Source organism: Neovison vison, chromosome 3, assembly GCF_020171115.1.
Source record: "Neovison vison isolate M4711 chromosome 3, ASM_NN_V1, whole genome shotgun sequence".
NCBI lineage: Eukaryota > Metazoa > Chordata > Mammalia > Carnivora > Mustelidae > Neogale > Neogale vison.
The window spans coordinates 217126014-217148511 of NC_058093.1; the positions used below are offsets into that span (position 1 = coordinate 217126014).

The 22498-nt window shown below is 46.9% G+C and overlaps 1 protein-coding gene across 8 annotated transcripts in view; it reads right to left on the reverse strand.

Moving 5' to 3' along the window:
• Positions 1 to 1259: 1259 nt before the first annotated feature.
• The window catches only part of DEPDC5 (DEP domain containing 5, GATOR1 subcomplex subunit), a 133884-nt gene continuing 112645 nt past the window's right edge, over positions 1260 to 22498 (reverse strand). For all 8 annotated transcript variants that reach the window (XM_044243840.1, XM_044243846.1, XM_044243847.1 and 5 more), the window contains 9 exons: positions 22249 to 22326; positions 21602 to 21734; positions 19828 to 19936; positions 18107 to 18331; positions 13106 to 13275; positions 8060 to 8231; positions 5445 to 5505; positions 2204 to 2286; positions 1260 to 2035 (listed from right to left, as the gene is read on the reverse strand). In XM_044243840.1, the coding sequence (XP_044099775.1) occupies positions 1743 to 2035; positions 2204 to 2286; positions 5445 to 5505; positions 8060 to 8231; positions 13106 to 13275; positions 18107 to 18331; positions 19828 to 19936; positions 21602 to 21734; positions 22249 to 22326 (1324 nt within the window). In that variant the 3' untranslated portion in view covers positions 1260 to 1742. The remainder of the gene's footprint in view (positions 2036 to 2203; positions 2287 to 5444; positions 5506 to 8059; positions 8232 to 13105; positions 13276 to 18106; positions 18332 to 19827; positions 19937 to 21601; positions 21735 to 22248; positions 22327 to 22498) is intronic.

Below are 22498 nucleotides of genomic sequence, written 5' to 3' on the forward strand. Positions count from 1 at the left end.
TAACAGATCTATTCTTTCAAAATCTCTAAGTGTAGCGTAAATAGCTCCAATTTGAGGAAAGGTGTTCCATTAAGTAACTTAAGAACCCAGCGCGGGGAGATTCAGATGCAACACCCAGCCCCCAAGTCCTTGAGTCCAGAGTTCATTCATTCACTCCACATATTCAGCCAACCCCATTTCTCCAGCATTTGCTATTACACTGCATGTTTAGGAACACAGAGACGAACAAAATAGGCAAGCTTCTGTCATGCTAGCATGGAAATGTGCCGAGTGTTGCCTGGGAAGTACAAGGTGCTGCAAGAAGACCTGACAGGTAGTACCACGTGAGCAGAGAGCAGATGAACGATGACCAGGAGTTAGCAAGCAGAGTGGGCCTGGAGAGGAGTGTTTTTAGCAACTGGGATAGCATGTGCAAAGGACCTGAGCTGCTAAAGAGTCTGTGATGTTCCAGGTGGTTGGAGGAACAGCCCAGGACAGATAGTACATGGCTATGTCTAGGATGTTTGAAATTCAAGTTCCCAAAGACGTCTAAGTAAGTGGTGGGCACAATCAGAGTGGTTCTTAAATAAGACTCTGACTGCCAGGTGGAGGATGGCCTGGAGGGAAAGCAGAGATGGGTTAGGGGCTCTCCTAGCCGTGCAAGAGGAGGAGGATGATGGAGGAGGGCTGTGCAGGGCTGGGCGCAGCAGCAGAAGGCTGGGAAGAAATGGGTGGCTTTGCAAGCTACTGAGGACAGAAATCAACAGGGCTTGTGTGGAGAGATGGAGGGGGAGGCAGTGGCAGTACCTAGTCATGCCCCCTTTGTCCCACAACCCCTCACCCCTGCCATTAGCAGATTAGGAAAGGGTGCTGAGGCTGAGGCCCCACGCTGAATCTTATCCCTTTAAGGAGTAGGTTCTAAACCTTGGCGTCAGTAGAGACTCCCCCCACTTTTTTTTTCAGAATGCCAGGACATCTGCGTGCCACACCTGGGTTCACCCACTTAGCAAGATTCATTCTGACAGCACAAGCCTGCAGTTGTGCGTGGTACTATCTGCTCTGCTCACTAGGTCTGAAAGAAACTATTCTGTTCTTGCCCAAGGGCTTATGAAAAGACATCTTTCAGGAAATCCCCAGCCAGACTCTCCCAAGACAGTGAATTCAAAGTCCTCCTCACCTTTTGTGGCTGCCTCATTTGCCACCATGTCCCTGCCAACAGGGCCTGACTGCCCAGCCGAGGATGGGATCGCTGCTGCCAGGAACAAGGCGGGGGCCAGAGATGCTGCATGTGGCACTTTATTCCTGCTTCTGATATGTACAGGTATATACAGTTGGTGTGAGCCTATGGTACACTATTTCACAAAACTATCTTACATCCTGTGCATACTTTTGGGCGGGAATCAGCAGACGGCTCCGAAAAGCCCACGGCTAGAGGAAAGAAAGGATGCTCTCAGGAGCCACCCCTTCTCCAAGGACATTCATGGGGGCTGCTCGCCCCCCTCCCCAGTACTGAGGTCCTCCCACGGACCATCTGGGCCTCCCACCTGCTCTCAGCGCAAGTTTCTTCCCAAGTCTTTCTCCTCGAGGAGAAGAACATTTTGTTGGCAGGGCAGGGAGGGAAAGCAGCAGCAGTGGCCCCCACTCACCGACGGAGGCACTGCCGCCTGCTGCCCAGAGCCCCTTTGCCCCTACTGGACTTGGACAACAAGAACGGAATCCTCCCTGTGCTTCGGCTGTGCTTCGGCCCGCGGTGCAGCCTGGCCTCACGGGGCACTGGCATGCATCTTCTCCAGGCAGCTCGTCCAGAACATAACCAGCCGGTTGTCGCGGTTGACGCAGAAGTCCGTGAAATCCCTGAGCAGCCGATCAGCAAACTTCTCGTCCCCTGTGGCACTAGAGCGCCATGTTTTGGTCAGCATGGTATTATAGGCCCAGTTGTAGCCGACCCGTTCCTCACAGAACATGTTCTGGTTGGTGGAGCTGGTGGAGTTCCGCCGCCGCCGCTGTTGTCCTGAGAACTTGCGCCTGGAGTAGGGCAGCTGCAGGAACACTGTTCCTGGGGAGCAAGGGGAGGCCCCATGTCACCACCACCAGGAGGGCTCCCCCACCCCTGGGCAGCTGCAGGGGCTTTGCAGACATAGGCTCAATCATGAGGAGAGGGTCTCGTGCACAGGCTCCCGCGACAGGAACCCACCTACTCCACATTTTGCCTAGAGTGTCTCACCTGTAACATGGATGTATTGAGGCTTGTTCTCAGCGGGGAAGTTAAAAGCAGAAGCGGAATATTTATCTTGCACAAACCCAAACCTAAGGGAAGCACAGGAAGACACATAGATTAGGGCCTCCTTAGCTAAAGGGACAGGGAGAGCAGATGTGGCTAACAGGACTTCCTGACAGCCTGAGCTACATGGACCTGGGAAAATTTCTTCCAAGATTGAACACTCAGGCTTCTGGTTTTCGCCCTCACTAGACCTCCTCCCACAGGCCTCCCATCGTCTCCAGGTGGGGAAGAGCCCTCACACCAGCTGCACTCCACATCCAGCCCTGTCTCTGCCCCTCCACCTGTCCAGTCAGTCCCTCCCCTGGGCACTGTTGCACTGTCCCATCCCACCCCTCTTCTCTCTCTCTCCCTAGAATCCACACTGGATCCTTCACCATGCTGGGTTCCCACCCATAGGACGACAGAGGGAAGGTGCTTATCTTTTTTTTTTTTTTTTAAAGATTTTTATTTATTTATTTGACAGATCACAAGTAGGCAGAGAGGCAGGCAGAGAGAGAGAGGAGGAAGCAGGCGCCCCACTGAGCAGAGAGCCCAATGCGGGGCTCGATCCCAGGACCCTGGGATCATGACCTGAGCGTAAGACAGAGGCTTTAACCCACTGAGCCACCCAGGTGCCCTGTAAGGTGCTTATCTTAATTCATCTTAGCCACACCTCTTTCCCTTAGTTCTAAGCACATAGTGGGTTCTCAAAGAAGGCTCTGAAGTGAAATGGAATGAAACCTCTTAACTGAAATCCTCTTCTTAAAAATGAGGAACGAAATCTGGGGCTCTCTGCTTCGCTGCTCCATTCTGGAAATGGGCAGCAGGAGCCACTTTTCATCTGTGACTTACTCGATTCTGCTTCCCATCTATGGTTTATTCTATTCCGGGTTTTTCTATTTCCATCAAACACATTTATTACAGCTCTACCTGTTAACTGCTGAAAAGGACGTGTTAACAGATGTAGCTCCCGCTCTGAGTCTGAGAGGTTTATGTAACGAACGCAGTGATGTGGGCAGAACTAAAGGAGGTAAAGCACCTGTTTCCTTCCATTGCATTCTCTGTATAAGCTGCCAGCTTTATACCGGCTTTCAGTAACTATTTATCAAGAACACATGAAGTCAAATATGGAAGTTAAACGGATCAGCTAACATGCACAGCAAGCCCCATCATCTGTAGGCTGATTCTATCATGTATAAGAATGGCTCTGGATTTTGCCTTTCTTCCCCTCTACTTTTCAACCAAGGCTGTTTATTTACTCAGCATGGATCAGCCTGACCAGAATTTTCCCTCATTTCTTCCTTAGGTCACCAGGGAAGACCTTTAATTTTAAAACGGCAATTAACCACATAGCACTTGGCTCCCTCATTGTCCACTTGGGAAACATTCGAGCAAGGACTACAGCAAAGGTGGGGTTGGGGTGGGGCGCACCCAACCAACCCATATGAAGGAGCTGGGGAGCCACAGCAGGGAAGCTGGGGAAGGTCCAGGGAAGGTGGACCAGTTTCTTCCTCTTCTTCCTTTTTTATAGATTTTTATTTACTGGACCGGTTTCTAACTCTTTCAGAAATGAACCTTATGGGTGGGCTAATGTTTCATTTCAGAGCCACATTCCAATCTAGAGTTCTCCACTGTGCAAAAGCTACTCTGGGCAAGGCTCTTTGCTAGGTGCTGTAAAGGGAAACAAAAATGAGAAAAATGCATACCCTTGTCCTCCAGGGGCCCCTACATTAGGGTAATAGATGGACAGAATGTGTTGGGAAAAAAGGGAAGGAGAAATTGAGAGAGCAGGGACCTGGAATCTGTGGTAGAATATGGCTGATAGATGGAGAAGGGGGTGGGGTTTAGAGGAGAATGTGGGGGTAAGATATAGGTAAGGACGGTGGGTCCAGGTGGGGAAGGGACCGCGATGTTTAGGTGCAGGGACACCAGCAGAGTCCATGCAGTGATTCGTGGGGATGAAACAGAAGACATGAAAAAAATCAAAAGGCCATGTCCCGAGTGACATGTAGCCAGCAAAATCCAATCACCACCCAACGATATCATCCAAGGGAAGCATCAGACCTGCTTATAAATTCATCGGTCAGCTGGGGTCTTCCTAATGATACCTACTGTCTACCCAGGGCTTCCTAGGTACAGGGAACTCTGGAGAACCCTCCCAACAACCCAGCAAGTGATGAGAAAATGAAGGTGAAACAGTTCCAGAACTTGCTCATGGTTCCTCAGCTGCATGCTGGTGGAGGTGGAGGTGAGCCAGGCCTCTCTGCTTTCTGGATTGACACCCTTTGCCACCCACCCACTGTGCTGCCCACCTTCTGCCCCCAGTCAGCGCCCTCTCCTGCTGGAAGGAAGAAGCCAGTCTGTGGTGGGCCAGGGGCGGGAGTGGGATGTGAGATGGGGTGGTAACAGCTGAATAAGGAGATGGCAGGACATTGCAGACAGTGCCAAGAGAGAGGATTATGGAAGTGGGAATGGAGGACTTGCTTCTGCCATGGTTAACACAAAGCAGCAAATGAACACTGAGTGGCGCATTCTAGAGACAAAGCTGGACTGGCCTCAGGGCAGCTAAGCCCAGGGAAGCCCCTCCCTGGCACATATCCTAGTGCCAGTAAATACCCACGGACTTGGGAGCCTGGGTGGCTCAGTGGGTTAAGCCTCTGCCTTCAGCTCAGGTCATGGTCTCAGGGTCCTGGGATCAAGTCCCACATTGGGTTCTCTGCTCGGCAGGGAGCCTGCTTCCCCTCTCTCTCTCTGCCTGCCTCTCTGCCTGCTTGTGATCTCTTTCTGTCAAATAAATAAATAAAATCTTAAGAAAAAAATACCCATGGACCTATCCATTGCTTTTTAACCCCCATTATCTTCTCAGCATATGTCAAGGGGCTCTTGAAGCATTTTATAGTTTTTCATCTCATGTCATCTGCTTGACAGCTTGGCTCAAAGTCTTGCTGGAGGCTAAGGAGGAAGCTCTATGCTTTCCGCTCAACTGGAAGATGGTAATGTGGTCTGAGAAACAACAGCTACGGGAACTGGAGGGGTAATTCTTATCTTTGAAACCAAGGCAAAGGGTCCTGTAGGGTATCAGCAGTGAGTCGGTCTTTGGTGAACTAGATCCGCTTCCCCAGAAATGAAACAAACTGGGTTTGGGTTGACTACTCACAACAGTCACTAACGCCCTCCCATGATGCCCTCCTGCTAAGGGACAAACCTGTGTGCAATGGCTTCCTGGAAAAGGTGCATTCGATCCCAGTATGTTTCCGGTTCAAAGCCTGAAAGAAGAAAAAAAAATGCCAGGGTTTGATCCCAAGGTATTTAAGTTTCCCTGGATCTGGCCTTCTGTATCCTTCACTTCTCTTGGCCATTCCTCCCCTCTGAGCTTCAGTGCTGTTTTCCACACTAACCGCTTTTGGGACACCAGCTTCCGTCCCTCCGTCCCAAGGAACAAAGGTGCATTCTCACCACCACTTCCCTGAAGCTCTATCAGGGTCTAGAAAGGCACTGAATAGGAGTCCTCAGCAACCAGTGTGAGCTACCAGAACTCGAGGTAAGACTCATTCTAATGACTTCCTATGCGCAAAGTGGAAAGGAACATGACATTAAAAATACCAAAAAAAGATAAGCTTTAAATGCATGTTATCTGCTTCTAAGGAGAAAAGAAAAAAAATTTTACTACCCATCTTCAATTTCCCTACAAGGAAAGACAATGGTACAAGCTCTATTTTAGGGGTGGGGAAACTGAAGTAAATAAATATTAAAAATTATTTTTGGAAAAGTGACGGGCTAGGGGAGGGCAGGGGAGCAGACAAGAGCCTTCCTCCATCGCCCATATCATGGCTCCAGCCTCGCTCCTTCTGCAGCACTGGTGTGAGGACCAAGAGCTGAGGAGGAGGTGGAGGGCTGAGGAAGGCTGTCGCTCGGCAACAGGCAACAGGCCAGCACTGCTCTTGGGACTGAGACGCTGAGGGCTGGAGGAGCAACTGCACAAGATATCCTGAAGAATAGGGACGCTCTCTCTACTCTCTTTACCTTTGGAATTTTCTATCTAGAATACATCTGACGGCTGCAGGCAACTAAAGAGCAAATAAAAAAAAAAATACTTCAGCCTTAACAGGTAAAAACAAAGAGCAGATTCCTTGTCAGATTTTTAAGCTTTGAAATCCACTGTTATTGGAAGGGGAGATCACAGGAAAAGAAGCAGCATGGATGCAAGAAAATTGATTTTTAGATTCACGCCCTTATTGCTTTAAACTAGGACTCCTTTCTTCAGCTGTAACCATGGCAACCAACAGAGGATGTTGGTCTTGAAGCCTTGGTTACAACAGGCAGGGAAAACCAGCAGCTCATACAAAAATGTCCTCCAATGCCAGCCTTGCCAGCAATCCTGTGCTGTGACAGTGAAGGTGGAAAACCCCAGAAGGGCTGGCTGGTGTGGGGGAACGTGTCTCCTGAGCATATTAAAAACAGCAGCATGAGGCGGTTGTCTGGCTTGAAATCATCAGATACGAATAGAATCATGTGGCATTTCAGGACCACAGTGGTCCTCTGTCAGCCACTGGGAGATTACACGAGAAGGGGTGTGTGTGTGTGTATGTGTGTGTGTGTGTAGAGCACTGTGTCAACTCTACAGATCATGGGACCTATAGCCTCCAGGGGTTCTGTGGGAACCTGCCTCAAACCCTAACCATCACTGAAAACAGTGTCTGTATAAAAACGTCTTCTGAGGCGTAAACAAAGAATATACAGATGGGTCTTTGGAACACAAGCTGTTTGCATCCCCGGGCAGCCTTTTCACAGGAAAAGTGTGGCAACATTTAGTGAGGCCTCCCTGACCTAGTGAGACCTCTCACCCCTGGGCTGCTTCTCTCCTTCCACCATTACACAGACTAACACAGGCACGGGAAGAAACCATCTCCCTCACACCAAAAAATTCTTCATTTCACATTTATAATTTCTACATCTGAGAAAGGGCTACTGACATATTAGCAGCAATTCTAACTTTTCGTTTTCAAAAAGGTCATTTGTCAGCTCACCAAGAGCTCTGTAGGGGCTATTTATATGTTCATCGAAATGAGCAATTAATTGGGGATAAATAATGTGCCATGTGAAGTAAAACTCGTCCTCTGATCTGTCCTACACCTACCCTCAGAGATCTGTGGAGCAAGGGCGGGGCAGCAAGGCAGCCCCACCCACTCCCTGCCTCTGCCCATTCCCAATTCCCCCTGTCCCAGGGGAAAGGCTGTCCTCAGAGTCCTGCTTTCCTCCTCCAAGCTCCCTTCTGCTCTGTCTTCCCTGAGACGCTGGACTCAAGCCACATGTGTGTACCAGGTGCTGACACGCTACAGCTTTGCACAAAAGGATGCTGGATCCTGTTTTGCATTCAATGCTCCCCCCCACACACTTTTTTTAGTCCGTTTGCATGAAATAGCAGATTCAAGCCTCCCATAAGGTTCAAATTCCCACCGTCCTAAGCCAGTTAGGCTAGAGCACGGAAAGGAGAGTGTTGGGAGAATACCAGAGCTGCTCGTGATTTACAGTGTCTCACACCCTCTCCTACCTACCATCTGCTCCCGGCCTCACAAGGGTCTTCCTGAGTTGGCAAGGCAGTGTTAAACTTGACATGCTCTCATTTGAGGAATAAGGAATTTAAGGCATTAAGTGACTCGTGCAGGGTTACCCAGACCCTAAGTAAAGAACCAGTATGAGACCCAGATCTTTTCAGCCCCCTTGTCCAAAGGCTCCCTCTGTGTACTGGCCTAGAGGGGTGGCCTTGGGGGAGGGGGGTCTTACTCATGGATACAGAACAACCAAGGGGAGTGTCCTTACTATCAAACAAGTGCTCACTGCCCTCCTTGAGCAGGCAGCTGGTGTTGAGTGGAATGAAGAGCTGTGCTCGAAGCGGATCGCCATACAGGTAACTGGGCAGCGCAAAGGGACCCTCCAGAACAGGGACCAACAAAAAGCCGCAGGAAGTGGCTTTGCGATGCCAACCCTGGACCTGGTGGAAAGCACAGAAACAGAGTCATCTCCAAGTGAATTCAGACAAGAGAAAATACTTCCTAGGGAGCGAGGCCGCCACTGTGGCGGCATACTATTGACTGGCGTGTTCATTTATTCATGTTCACTGGCTCCAAACTGGTCCTGGTCAGGAAACAGCACAGTTTAAGCTCCTCTGACAGATACTTGAAGAACTGTGAGTTAAGTGGCTCCTCCTCCCAGTTCAAGCTTCGGCAACTTCAGTGTTTCTTCTGGGAGGAAGCGACGGGAGAGAGCTATTTCTTGCCTCCTAAATGGCCTTCTCATTCTATAGGATGTTGGAGGAAGGTCACAGGATATAAGTTAAGTCCTTCTAAATTTGTCCTTTATCAAAAATTTACTAAGCCCAAAGTATCAAATAGGAAAACAATCCACTCAGGCTGGCTGGAAGGGACATGACGCAGGGCACAAGATGACTGTGGTGGCCTCTGGCCAAAAGTGATAAGCCCTGACCTGGTGGAATGAAAGTCTCTCTCCGGCAAACTCCCAAAAGCCGTCTGTCCAAAGACTCTGAACCAAAGTTAATTGGGGCAGCGAGACAAACTTCCCCATCAGTACCATTTCCTTAGAGAACAATGGCAAATTTCTACATCTTAAGATACTTTCTAGGGGCGCCTGGGTGGCTCAGTGGCTTAAAGCCTCTGCCTTCAGCTCAGGTCATGATGCCAGAGTCATGGGATCGAGCCCCGCGTTGGGCTCTGCTCAGCCGGAAGCCTGCTTCCTCCTTTCTCTCTCTGCCTGCCTCTCGGTCTACTTGTGATCTCTGTCTGTCAAATAAATAAATAAAATCTGTAAAACAAAAACAAAAACAACTTTCTGAGCCATAAAACTACATATATTAAAAAACAAAACAAAACTGATGTATGTGGCTTTGGCATACAGATGAGGTATGTGTCAAATGTTATTTCAAGGGACGCCTGGGTGGCTCAGTCACTTAAGCGTCTGCCTTTGGCTTAGGTCATGATCCCACGGTCTTGGGATCAAGCCCTGCATCAGGTTCCCTGCTCAGCAGAGTGTCTGATTCTCCCTCTGCCCCTCCCCTGCTTGTGCTCCCAGTATCTCTCTAATATAAATAAAATATATAAGTGCGTGTGTGTGTGTATTTATTTATTTAGTTACTTATTTTGAGCCATAATTTAATTTAAACAGATACGGTTACGTTAAAAATTGAAGGGGACCACTCTTAGCTTTTTTCCCTAGAAACAGTCATAACAACAACACATCAACAACATAAACCAAGATTTCTGTTTCACCAAAATAATCTTTCTTTTTTTTTTTTTTCTTAAAGATTTTATTTTTAGGGGTGCCTGGGTGGCTCGTGGGTTAAGCCTCTGCTTTCAGCTCAGGTCATGATCTCAGGGTCCTGGGATTGAGCCCTGCATCGGGCTCTCTGCTCAGCGGAGAGCCCACTCTTCTCTGCCTGCCTCTCTGCCTACTTGTGATCTCTCTCTGTCAAATAAATAAATAAATCTTGAAAAAAAAAAAAAAAAGAAAAGATTTTATTTTTAAGTAATCTGTACACCTAACACAGGGCCCATACCCACAACCTCAAGATCAAGAGTCGCGTGCTCTACTAAGCCAGTCATGTGCCTCTGACCAAAATAATTTCTAAGGCTCTTTTTATTTTATGTCATATTTTAAAATGTCATATTCTAATATTACAAAATACATTACAATATTATAAATATTACATATTATAAAATTACATAATAAAATGTGATTTATAACAAATTTGGACACTCCCTTAAAATAATAATTAATATACGCTACAGATTTCTAAAAACTTAAAAAGTACTGTTGACCCTTGAACAACACAGGGGTTGGGGCATTAACACCCAATGCAGTAAAAAAATCTGAGTATAACTTTTGACTCCCCAAAAACTTAACTAATAGACTACTGTTGACCTTACCAATAAGACAGGCAGTTGATTAGCATATATTTGTATATTATGGGTATTATATACTGTATGCTTACAATAATGGAAGTTTGAGAAAAGAAAACATTATTAAGAAAATCATAAGAGAAAAATACATTTATAGTACTGTATTTGTATATACTTTAAAAATTTGATTTAAAAATCAAACCCCTGCTATTCAAGGGTCAAATCTGTAATGATAAAGGGATTAGCAGCTTTCAGTGGGTTTTACATGAATTGGTGTGAAAAGTGTATTTTTAAAGACAGTTGCTCTATTCCCCGGGGGAGATACTCTTTTCCCCAGAACTGTGACTATACGTGTGCATCTATGAATGTTATGGTCATGTTGTTTGAGATAGGATTATCTGGTAGGGCTTCCAAGGAGAAGGCTTAGCTTACCAGGTCAGAGGGTTAGTTCTGCCTGGAGGGAGTGGTTTATCCCAGTGTCAACTGGCTGGAGAAGAGCCAGTGTCCTCTGAAAGCTGAGCCAGACAGGTGGCTTGGTGTCTTTTTTTTTTTAAGTAGGTTCCCTGCCCAGTGTGGACCACAATGTGGTGCTTAAACTCACGACCGTAGATTGAGACCTGAGCTGAGATCAAGAGTCACATGCATAACCAACTGAGCCACCCAAGCATTCTGCGGGGCATCTCTTTTGATTTGGACCTTAAGAATGTTCCAGTGTTGCAGGGAAGGGGTCCACAGAGGCACTAATGCCATGCAGAGGCAGACTGGAGATGGGCAGGCAGAGAAAAAGACAAATCTCTTCCCCAGGGTATCATGCCCTGTGGGACAAAACTAGGCTTCTGAGCCCTTCAGAGAAAAACAATATGCGGCCAGCTGATGCCATGCTCACTCTCTTTGGTCATCTCTTAGCTTTCTGTAAAGTCTTCCTGAACCTTCTGGTTGCTCTCAGCAAAGCAATGAGATGCTTGCGCCAATGTAGGAGGACAGCAGGACTCCGTTAAAGCCACAGAAAAGCATTCTTCTGGGTTGAAGGGGAGAGTGTATTAAAGGAGTGGCAAGCTGCAAAGATGGTTCAAGAGGGCACCTGGAAGATTCTGACAGCCTGGTTAAGGAGGGCTTGTTCTAAAAACATTGGGACCAGCGATGGCAGTGGCCAGGCTGGCCTCTCAGTGCGAGCAGTGAGTGACCCGATTAGACAGACTGGCCAGACTGACTAGAAGGACAAAAGACAGAAGACCAATTAGACGACAGCTTCTCAGCTTTGGCCCTCAACTTTGGCTGATTAATTCTTTGTCATTGAGGCTGTCCTATGTGAGGTGTTATAGAGTGATGCGCAGTATCCCTGGTGTCTGCCCCACTAGACACCAGTGGCACTCTTCTACCATTAGTGTCAAGTAAAAATGTTTCCAAATGTTACCAAATGCTCCTACGGGGACAAAATCACACTTTCTCCCCCAACCCGACCCCCGTTGAGAGCTAGAGTTAAAGGCAGTGATAGTCACTGTCAAGGGGCTGGTTAAGTAAACAATGATACAAACAAATAACAGAATATTCTGTAGCACTTAAAAACAATGAAGCACACTGTTTGAAACACAACGAAGCAGACTTATTTATACCCATACTGGATATAGTAACAGGACAAAAATAATAATAGTAATAGTAATAGTAATAGCACTAGTAATAGTAATAGTAGTAGGACAAAAAACACATTGCAAATACAGTTGGCACTTGAACAACACAGGTTTGCATAGGTCCACTTACACGTGGTTTTTTTTTATATATATATAAACAGAGGACTGTAAATGCATTGCCTCTTCCTTATGATCTCCTTAATAACATTTTCTTCTTCCTAGCTTACTTTATTGTAAGAATACAATATATAATACATATAGCATAAAAAACGTGTTAATCAACTGTTTACGTTACCTTTAAGGCTGCAGGTTAACAGCACCCTATTAGTAGTTAAGTTTTTGGAAAGTCAAAAGTTTTACTTGAATTTTTGACTGCACAGAGTCAACATCCCTGATACCCCTGTTGTTCAAGTGTCAATTACAGTATTCCAAGCTACCATAGCTGTTTAAAAAAAAAGGTAACAAGGCTTTGTATGTGCCTATACTATCTCTGGAAGTACACTCAACAAAGTGGTGGGGTGGCTGTTTTTATTTATTCATTAAAAAAATGTTTTTTAAGTTTTTGTTTTGTTTTGTTTTAAGTAATCTCTATACCCAATATGGGGCTCAAACCCACAACCCTGAGATCAATCTACTGACTGAGCCAGCCAGGTGCTACAGGGGGCTGCCTGTATTTTTTTCTTCAAATTTTCATTTAAAATTCTAGCTAGTTAACATATAATGTAATATTGGTTTCCGGAGTAGAATTTAGTGATTCATCACTTACATATAACACCCGTGCTAAACATAAGTGACTTCCTTACTACATAACACCCATTTAGCCCAACCCTCACCCACCTCTGGGTGGTTGCTTTTAGATGGAAATCCCTGGGAACGGGGTAAGGGTGGGGGAAGGATTTACTTTTCACTCGAGACCAGGGATTCTCAACTGAGGGCAATATTCCTCCTCCCTGGGGACATGCAACATTATCTGGAGACATTTTTGGTTGTCACAAGGCGGGCATGCTCCTGGCATTTAGGGTAGAAGTCCTAGATATTGCCTAACATCCTATGATGCACAGAACAGCCCCATTCAACAGAGAATTATCCCTCTCTAGATGTCAAGAGTGCCAAGGCTGAGAAACCCTGACCTAGTTCTTTGTTGACTGTCTCAATTTTTTATTGTGTTTAAATTTTTTACAAGGCTATTCCAAACAGTCCAGGTGAAAGGTAATCGGAGCCTGAACCCAAGGAGAAAAAAAAAGTGACACAAATCTCTACCAAGCATCCACTGTGCCCCTCGGTAAGGTGAGCCAAGGCCCTGACCACAACACAAGGAGGCTCACCATCTCGAAGAGGACCGCGGCAGTCACAGCCATCCAGTGGAGCTTGATCTCAAAGGCCGCATTCAGGGAGAAGTTGCCATGATAGTAACAGCTGCACCACTCCAGCCGGTCTGTGCGGTTGTTCACGTCCACGTCCAGGGTCACAGTCCTCTGCTCTGGGACAGTGGCAGCTACATCAGCACATTGAAGGGGCCCCGAGAGAGAGAGGGAGAAGAAAGAGTGGGATGAAGTGGAAGAACAAACAGCTAGGCATCCAGATACACATCTGCAGAATCACCTACTAGAAAATCACAGATTCTAGAAGCTTCCTGAAAATCATCTAGTTCAGGGGTCAGTCAACTTTTCCTACATAGGGCCTGGTAATATGTTGGGTTTTATAGGCTCTGTGGTCTCTGTTTCAGCCACTCAACCCTGCCATTGCAGTGCACTAGCAGCCAGAGACATGTAAATGAATAGGCCAGGCGGTGTTCCAGTAAAACTTTATTTACAAAACCAGAAAGATTTTTAGGGCAGTGAAACTATTCTGTATGAAACTATCATGGTGGATAACACATCCTTACACATGCATCAGAACTCAAAATATACAACACCAGCAGTGAACTCGAATGTAAACCAGAGGCCCGGGGGGATCCTTGTTAACGTACGTTCACCAACGGTAACAAACGCCCCACTCTGGTGCAGGGCATAGACAGTGGGGGAGGCTGCGCATGTGATCGGGCGGGGAGTATATGAAAACTCTGCGTACTTTCCACTCAACTTTGCTGTGAACCTAAAAGTGCTCTAAAAATAAAGTTTATTATACAACAAGCAAACAAACAGATGGTAGTCCAGATTTCGCCGGTTAAGCCATAGTTTGCCTCCCCCCATTGGCTCCAACTCCTTCATTTGCAGATGAGGAAACAGCAGCGCATGAAGGAGAAATGCCTTGACGAAGATCAGAGTCAGAACCTCAGCCAGGCTGAACCCCAGATCTTCCCCCTCCAGTGACCCACAAAGGGACACCATGGGACAGACAGCCCAGACCACAGTGAGAAGGAAGTCTCGTTTTTCTGGTTTCGGCCCAGGAAGACAATAGCTCTAGAATCTTTTCTCAAGCACTGAAACCTCATAATGAATTTCAACACCCTGTTCCATCAACTGCGTGTTGCTCAGATTCTAGACTGGTATCAAACTAGCTCATCCTATCTGGAATTCTTGCTCAGAAATCCTGTTCAACCCAAGATAGGGATGTTTTAAGGATGGATCAATCAAGTTCCTGACCAGACTGAAGGCCTGAAGGAGGCTCAGAAGTAATGGAAAGATCAGGGCTCTGCTCTGCCTGACTGGGCAGTGCCAGACGTAGGGTTTCTACAAACTATTATCAGTTCCTCATTCTCCTTAGCCCCATGAACCCAAAGGTATCCCTTTATCTGAAGCCATCAGCTTAGTTCTGGGTTTTGCAGGTAGAAGCCCTGAGTGGCTTTTACCACTGACAAGGATAAAGTGGCTCTTGAATCAGCAATTTTAATCAGCTCCTGCTGAGCAGCAGTGGAGCTACAGCCAGGATGCTGAATGGCCCCGGGATGGACTGATATTCAGCTGCTGGGTATACAGCTTATCATGCTCACATAGCCAGAATGTGCAAAATGGGAAATGTTCTTCCTTTGGAGTTGGAAGGTCTATGCTCCGCCATTCAGCCAGGTGCCCCTGAGGACAGGGCTTCAGCTCTAATGGTTTAGTTCCTCATTTGCAAACTGAGGTGGTGTCCACCCAGCTGCTTCCTGGAGGAGGGCTGAGGATCAAGGAAAACATGGCTGCCAGGAGGTTGTAGACTACCCCCCCCTCTTTCCTTCTCCTTTAGCCACCCCACTTGAAACCCTCCTGTTATTCCTTCCTCCCCCATTTAAGCTACAAGCTCACCAATGCTCAATATGAGGCATTTCCATGACTCCCATGGGCACTGCTCAGCCACCTGGGACACTTGAGGCTATAGAACATGGTGGCTCCAATGCTAGAAGTCTCATCAGGACTAGTTTCTGTCTCGGCCTTGTGTTCCTGATTCATGGCCCAACCACAGTAGCCTTTTACTTAATAGCCCCAATCAAAGGAATAAAGCTTTGCTCTCTGGTCTTGGATGGGGTAGTCCTCCCGGGGGGGAAAAGCCAGGGTCACAACAGAAAGGGCACTCAGTAAACACCAGCAGAGAACCTCACACATCTCCTCTCTCCCATCTGGCATATTCAGTTCAGAATGGGCTAGTCTGAGGAAGCCCAAGGAAGTATCCTGTTCAGTCAAGTGGTTACAGGCTCAAGATACCACTAGCTTTCACTACTTCAGGGGTGAGATTCGACAGTATGGACATGGCCAGTAGGCTAACAATACTGACAAAGGTTTAGGCCCCAGCTGTGCTGCAGCTTCCAGCAAGTTCTCTGAATCACTCCTTACTTGCATAAGAACAAACTTACTCACCTTGGGACAGTGAGCTACACTGAGTTGGGGCAAACCCAGTGGAGGAACAGGCTGAGGGTCCTTGCCCCGGGTCACAGCAAGGGGGCTGACAATGAACTGGGAGGGGATCAGTGCCACTAGAGGAGAAGAGACTGCAGTCTCAGGTAGGGCACCAGAGATCAATAGTCACACCCAGAGCTGCCCCAAAATGGAAAGAGTAGTCAGTCGCAGGAGTGAGTGCCGTGTTGGGGGTAGTTTTCAAGGAGTAGCTGGCTCCCCACTTATTAGGAGTGGGATGGAAAACATTCACGCATCAGTGGCAGCCTCTTCTGACCCTGAGACCCAGTGGGGTTATCAAGAAAAAACTGAGAAGTCAAGGGTGTGTGAGTGGGCTTAAGGGATACAGTGCTGCTTCTCCCCGGGTCTCAGATGCCCTTGTAGTTTCTACAGGTAGGCGACAAATGACAACATGAGGGGAGAAGTGGGAGCGACCATGGGCCAGGGCAGACAAGACTGTGACCCATCAGGAATATCAGAACGTCTTTCTGCTAAGAAAAGCAGATTTCCAACTGAGAATCTGAAAGGTTTGAAAAGGAACACGCCGAAAAAAACAGAAAGGGGAGCAGGTCATAAATGATACACACCTCTTCTTCCCCCTATAAACCAGATTAATTTTTTCTTTCCTGAGGGGAAAAAAAACCAACACTGAGGACAGTCCAGTTCAAAGATAACTCATCTTTCTCACTTAAGTAAATGTCTACATTCTAACCTGGAAAAAAAAAAGGCTGGGAAGAAGTAGCTCCTATCCTAACACAGAGGTCTGAGGGGTGTTGCTGGATAGAATTAGCAGCGGTAAGAAACACATTTCTTGTGGGGGCTGGGGGTTAACGGGAAAAGAAGCGGATGAGTGAAATTCTACTATAATCCTGCGAGCCACTGGAAAACTAATGAAAGGACAGCTTCAAGAAAAGAGGCAAACATATGAAATTCCTTCTGGTTTCAGAATCAATGCCAACACCGTAACACCCACATGCAAACCCCAAGTGAAGAACACCTGCTTAATAAATCACCTGATGAAGACCTAAATCCTCTCTTCCCCCTTACTCTCCCTTTGTTTTGAGCAGATGACTTATTTTTCCATACGGTGCTCCTCTTTAAGTGCAATTTTTCTGAAGTAACTAAGAATCAAAGCTAAAATGAATAATCTGAATCTCACCTTAAGCTTAGGACTATGGCAGACAGGAGAGGGTTCCACCAGCCTGCTGAAGGAGGAGACTTTGTTAATGAGGATGTGCATATGCAGAAACTGTCAAGAGAGCCTCCAGAACCAGAATGATGATGCAAAGGGGACAGTTCCCAAAACAGTAACTCTGACCCAGGAGTAAGTGGGGACATTGGACAATGTCAGGAGATATTTTGCCTCACTGGGTGGTGGTGTGGAGGGCAGGGGGGAGGGGGTGGTGTGCTACTGGTAACTAGTAGGTAGGGAGTAGATGGCCTCTTTTTTTCCAAAAGACTTCAAGGAGGGACAGAGTTAAAAATGCAATGCAAGGAAGTGGGTAAGTCGTGACTACTGGGGGACAGGGAGCCACTCTCTTCATAGTTTTGTCTTCTCCATGCCCCCCCACCCCAATTCTCACACACAGTGCTGGGCATGCTGGGGTGAAGGTATAAAGCAAGGTTCAAAGCTACATCTGGATCCAAGAGAATCTGATGATCTGGAAACCGTCATGACTCTTAGCATTTCCATTCTACCAGCTAGGTAAGAATTCTAATGAGCTGGGCATTTCCAGGCAAACTAGGCAGAAGGTGGAATTTCCCTGGAGTTTGATCTATGTTACATTTCCTCCCTTCTTTCCAGAGGGTTTTTAGGATCTCTCCAACCTGCCATTGAGGTAAATCTTGTGACTGCTTGCCTAGAGCATGCATTGCCTAAAGATGTTTACAGCCCAACCCATCAGTCCAGTCCTTGACAGCAGAGGTCCCATTTCCTAACAGAGGTCACTATCATTCAATATGTGGATCCACATATTTCAAGATATTCCTTGGAGCTGCAGGAACCAAGGAAAGGAGGGAAGACTCCTAGTTTACATCCCTTGATGTGGTGAGCACATCTGGGGAAGAAACCTGGAAGAAAGATTCATGCTCAGCCTCAGTGTCTGGAATGGATAACCTCGGAGATTCCTTTCTCTTCAGACATCCTAAGACACTAAGGTCCTGGGAAGGCTTCTGGCAGGTCCTAAACCAGGAGTGAGCAGCAGCTCACAATCCCTGTAGTCTGGCTGCTTCTCGGGAAAAGTGGCCCCACTGTCTATTCTCTCCTGTTTATGCAGGTTTAGCACTGTGCCCTCATTTGAGAGTTCTTGGACACTGTTTCTTGGTTGGGATAATAACGATCTTGACCCCCTCAGGTCAGTGGGAGCTAATACAAGAGTCCACCTTGTGGACAGACTACCTGTATGACAGGCGCAGTGGCTCTAATCCTGGTCCATGTGGCATTGTCCCCTTGGCTGACTGCCCTTCTCCCTCAGCTCCCGGCATCATCCCCAGGCCCCATCTGAGCTGAGCACCTACCTAAAAGCGCAGCTGCCTGGCTTCGCCCTCCAAAGCTGCGGCTGAAGGAGCTGTGCCTGCTTGCATAGGAGGCTGGCCGGCTAGGCAGCCAGGGCAAGAGGAAAGCCGGAATCTCGGAGTGCAAGAGCTCTTCGGCCACAAAGGCCACCTCAAACCACTTGCGCTGGAAGCTGGCAAAGTCCTCCACTGCCGTTGTGTGCCAGGTGGTGGGTTGCTGCATGGCCACTGGGAAAAGCAAAGGGAAAAGAAAGTGCCCTCAGTACAAATGCTCATTTTTGTACCGATGCAGGGCTGAAACTTGAAAACACAATGCTACGTGAGGGAAACCATACACAATAGGCCACATGTTATAGGGTGTCACTTGAATGAAATATCCAAAATAGGCCACTCCCTAGAGACAGGAGGCAGATCCCCCCAGGGGTGGGGGGGGGATTGGAGTTTGGCAGTGACTGTCACTGGACACAAGGGTTCGTTTCAGGTCCAGAAAATGATCTGGACCCTAGACAGACGTGGTGGGTTTGCACAACACCAGGAACATACTAAATGCCAGAGAAGTGTTCCCATCAGAATGGTTTGTTTTATGTTGCGTGAACTTTTCCTCAATTAAAAAAGATTTTCCTGGGATGCCTGGGTAGCTCAGTTGGTTAAGCAGCTGCCTTCAGCTCAGGTCATGATCCCAGCGTCCTGGGATCGAGTCCCATATCGGGCTCCTTGCTCCGCAGGGAGCCTGCTTCTCCCTCTGACTCTGCCTTCCACTCTGTCTGCCTGTGCTCACTCTCGCTCGCGCTCTCTCTCTCTCTCTGACAAATAAATAAATAAATAAAATCTTTAAAAAAATATATATTTTCCTTCCCTCAGTTTCATATCTCTAATTTCAGAGCAGGTAACAGTAACCAGCTTTGTTTTTTCCCCCCCGACTTGAAGGTAAAATTGGTATTAGTCCAAGTGAGAATTTAAGGGGAGAGGTGGCCGTGGACATGCTATTGGGTACCAGGAAAAAACCTGCACAGATCCACTTCTGACATGTTCTTGGATAAAAGAGCACAGTGAGGGTGCTCGCCGCTTCATCTGATTCCCAAAACCCAGAGGCTGAGAAGCCGGTTGTCTGCAGGATGGGAGTCACCTCCAGCCAAGGTCCCTGTGGGTTCTGGGTGGACTAGAGCCATGGCTCTGAATCCTGGGTGCCTTAAGCACGACATGAGCTACCTCTGACCTTGCTGGAATGGGTACCCTCTTGGAATTATGTTTTCCCATTAAAAGAAAAAAGTTAAAATGTATCTTAGAAAACTTGCTAGGATTTGATAGTCTTTCTGGGGTAAGAAATGGGAGTCTAGCAAGTAAAAAGTGCTGAAAGTTACAGATCAGACCCTGTCTATACTCAGAACCACCTGCACTGGATAGGGGCGGGAGAGGGAGCACTATTACTCAAATTAGTAACCAAAATTGGCTAATGGGAATTTCCTCACACCAAGATCCCTTGGCCTCTTTTAGGTTTATCTTCCATCCACACCATTCTGACCAAGAACATACCATAGCTTTAAGAAACACTTGTCACTCTGGTTATGCTTAAATTAAGTACAAATGCTCAGGAAATTGACAGATCTGTCTACTTAGAATACAAAGTCACACAAGGAACTCAAGAACCACCATCATTTGACAAAGCAAGTCACCAGGAAAAACACTTGCCCCCCATGGGCAACAGCATTCGTGTTATCTCTGACCTCGGTCAGGTTCTTTGTCCATGACTATCTTGTAGAAATAGAAGCCATAGATGAAGGTCCGCCAGACTTCACCAGATGCATGTGTGATGAGTTGCTCTTCCAGCATTTTCTAGAAGGAGAGACATTAAAACTCTGAAATTACTGTGGAGAGACATCTTGAGGTGCAGCCCTCAGTTCCCTGGAGTCAAGGAAGTGACCAGAACATTGAGGAGACCCTACTCTTCACCCCCCATCAGCCATGATGATTGCTCTAGGATAAATGCTGCACCTGATGTAAATTATATTACACAATTCAAAGGCTTATTATAGTATCATCAATTACTTCAAACATACAGGAAAGTATAAAGAAGATCCAGGTATACCCCTACCCTACTTCAACAAACTTAACATTTTGCTATATTGACTTCAGTCTTTTAATTAGAAGACAAAACAAAATATTCTGTGGACCCTCCCATGTCTCACTCCTCTTCCTCTCTCCCCAGAAATAAATGGTTAGTATAACATTATTCTCATGCATGTTTTTAATAATTTTATTATATGCACAAGGACTGATAGAGAATATGAGGTGTTTTTGTGAGACTGTAAATTTTAAATAAATGGCATGATACAATTATCAGTTTGCATATTGGATTTTCACTCAACATCATGGTTCAGACACTGTCCATGTTGTTAAATGCATCCTTCATGCTCATTCATTTTAAGGGCTGTAGAAGTATTCTACCATGTAAAAAGGAAAATCTGATTTTCAGGGATGGGTAAAGGTCATGTAAAACTGCCTAATGAGACCCTCAAAGAGGGAAATGAGGATTGCGTGTTTATTCAAATCAGCTACTGATTTTATGTTTCAGGGATGACAAGTTAGCTGGGACTGTTTTCAGTGGGGGCCTCTGTGTGGACAGGACAGCATGAACCCCATCAGCCAACCTGACCTTCCTGTTCTTTTCCTCTCCTGTGTGATTCCAGTTTTGAACAGTGTCATTAAATTCAGCAAGTGTTTGCTGGGTGCCTACGGTGTGCCAAACAGCATGGTGATTTGGAAATGGGAAGACAAGAGATAGCTCAGCCCTCAAGGAGCCCAGTCAAGGTGGGAAACAATGAAATGAGATAGGCAGCATCTTCCTTCTGTTGTGCTAAGTGCTCTGACACAGTAAGACCAGGGCACCAGAAGGTCCCTGAGGCAGAGACCTGGATCCTGAATAAAAAGGAGGTGGCCCCGGGCGAAATGGGGGCTGGAGGTCAGAGAGAAGGCATTCCCTGGGAATCTTTCACAGACTCCTCCAGTGTTCAAGAGCACAGACTCCATCCAGAACACTTCAGTTCAGATGATAAATTCTGCTGGATTTTTTTTTCCAATTTATTTATTTTCAGAAAAACAGTATTCATTATTTTTTCACCACACCCAGTGCTCCATGCAAGCCGTGCCCTCTATAATACTCACCACCTGGTACCCCAACCTCCCACCCCTCCACCACTTCACTCCCCTCAGATTGTTTTTCAGAGTCCATAGTCTCTCATGGTTCACCACCCCTTCCAATTTACCCAAAAGCACATACCCTCCCCAATTCTGCTGGATTTTTAAGTCAAAGTATAGTGTCTTTCAAATCAAGACCTGCACGTTCATTGACTGCAGATAGGCCTTATATTTACTAAAAGCAGAGCCTTACCACAACTCATAGATCCCATTACTGGAAAGGACAGCTGCTTCAGAGACCAGCTCTGGTTTCCTGGGGGGCCTGAGCAGACGGTCCCATGGGCCCTGCCAGTGCTGTCTCACCTGCATGATATCAATCGCCATCGCCTGTGTCTGGACACCCTCCACGTTGTTCACCAGCCAGTGCACCACCTCTGCACTGATGAAGCAGCACGGTGAGAGGCCCTTCTGTTCTGAGAGCAGCTGGACTCCCGTCCTGAATTGCAACATGGCAGGCAGGGAGCAGGGTATGCGTGCATGGTGGCAACAAGCAAAAGAGAAGGTGAAAAAGAAGGGACTCCCACTAGAGCATTTAATTTCTGAAGTAAGGCTCTGCACAGTATAATTTCTCTCACTATTCCTAAACCCACAGAAATCTGCAAGATAGGACAAAAGGAGGGAAAAGGAGAAGATGAAGGAGAAGAAGATGATGAAGGAAGAGGAATCTGACACTTAAGAGAATTACCTATAGCTGTCAAGCATTGTACTAGGTAATTTACATAATTATTTCACTGAATCCTTACACTAAGCCTGCAACTTAACCACAAGTATCCCATTTTACAAAGACGGTAACATAGGCTCAGAGAGATCAAGTAACTTATCCAGGGTCTCACAGCTGTTGAACAATACAGCCAGCTGAATCCACCAAATCACACTGCCCGAGCATCACTGGGTCTCAGGGCTCTGAAATCTTCCTACCCTTGCACTCATACACATAACAAACCACTTACGAGGGGTGTTTCATGGCTTCCAGGATCTCCGTCAGGGTGGAGGATGAAGTTAAGGAGCTTGCTGCCAGCTGCTGAGAGCTGTAAACAGAATGTCCAGTCAGCAAAGCATGGGGACACAGGTGCACTCAAGAGCATGACCTTCAGGAACCATTCTTACAGAGCTGGAGGCCAAGGATGATAGTGATACTGAAGGCATTCAAGCGAATGCTGGTCACTATATCCTAGGGATATCTCATGGGGGGTTTCCTAC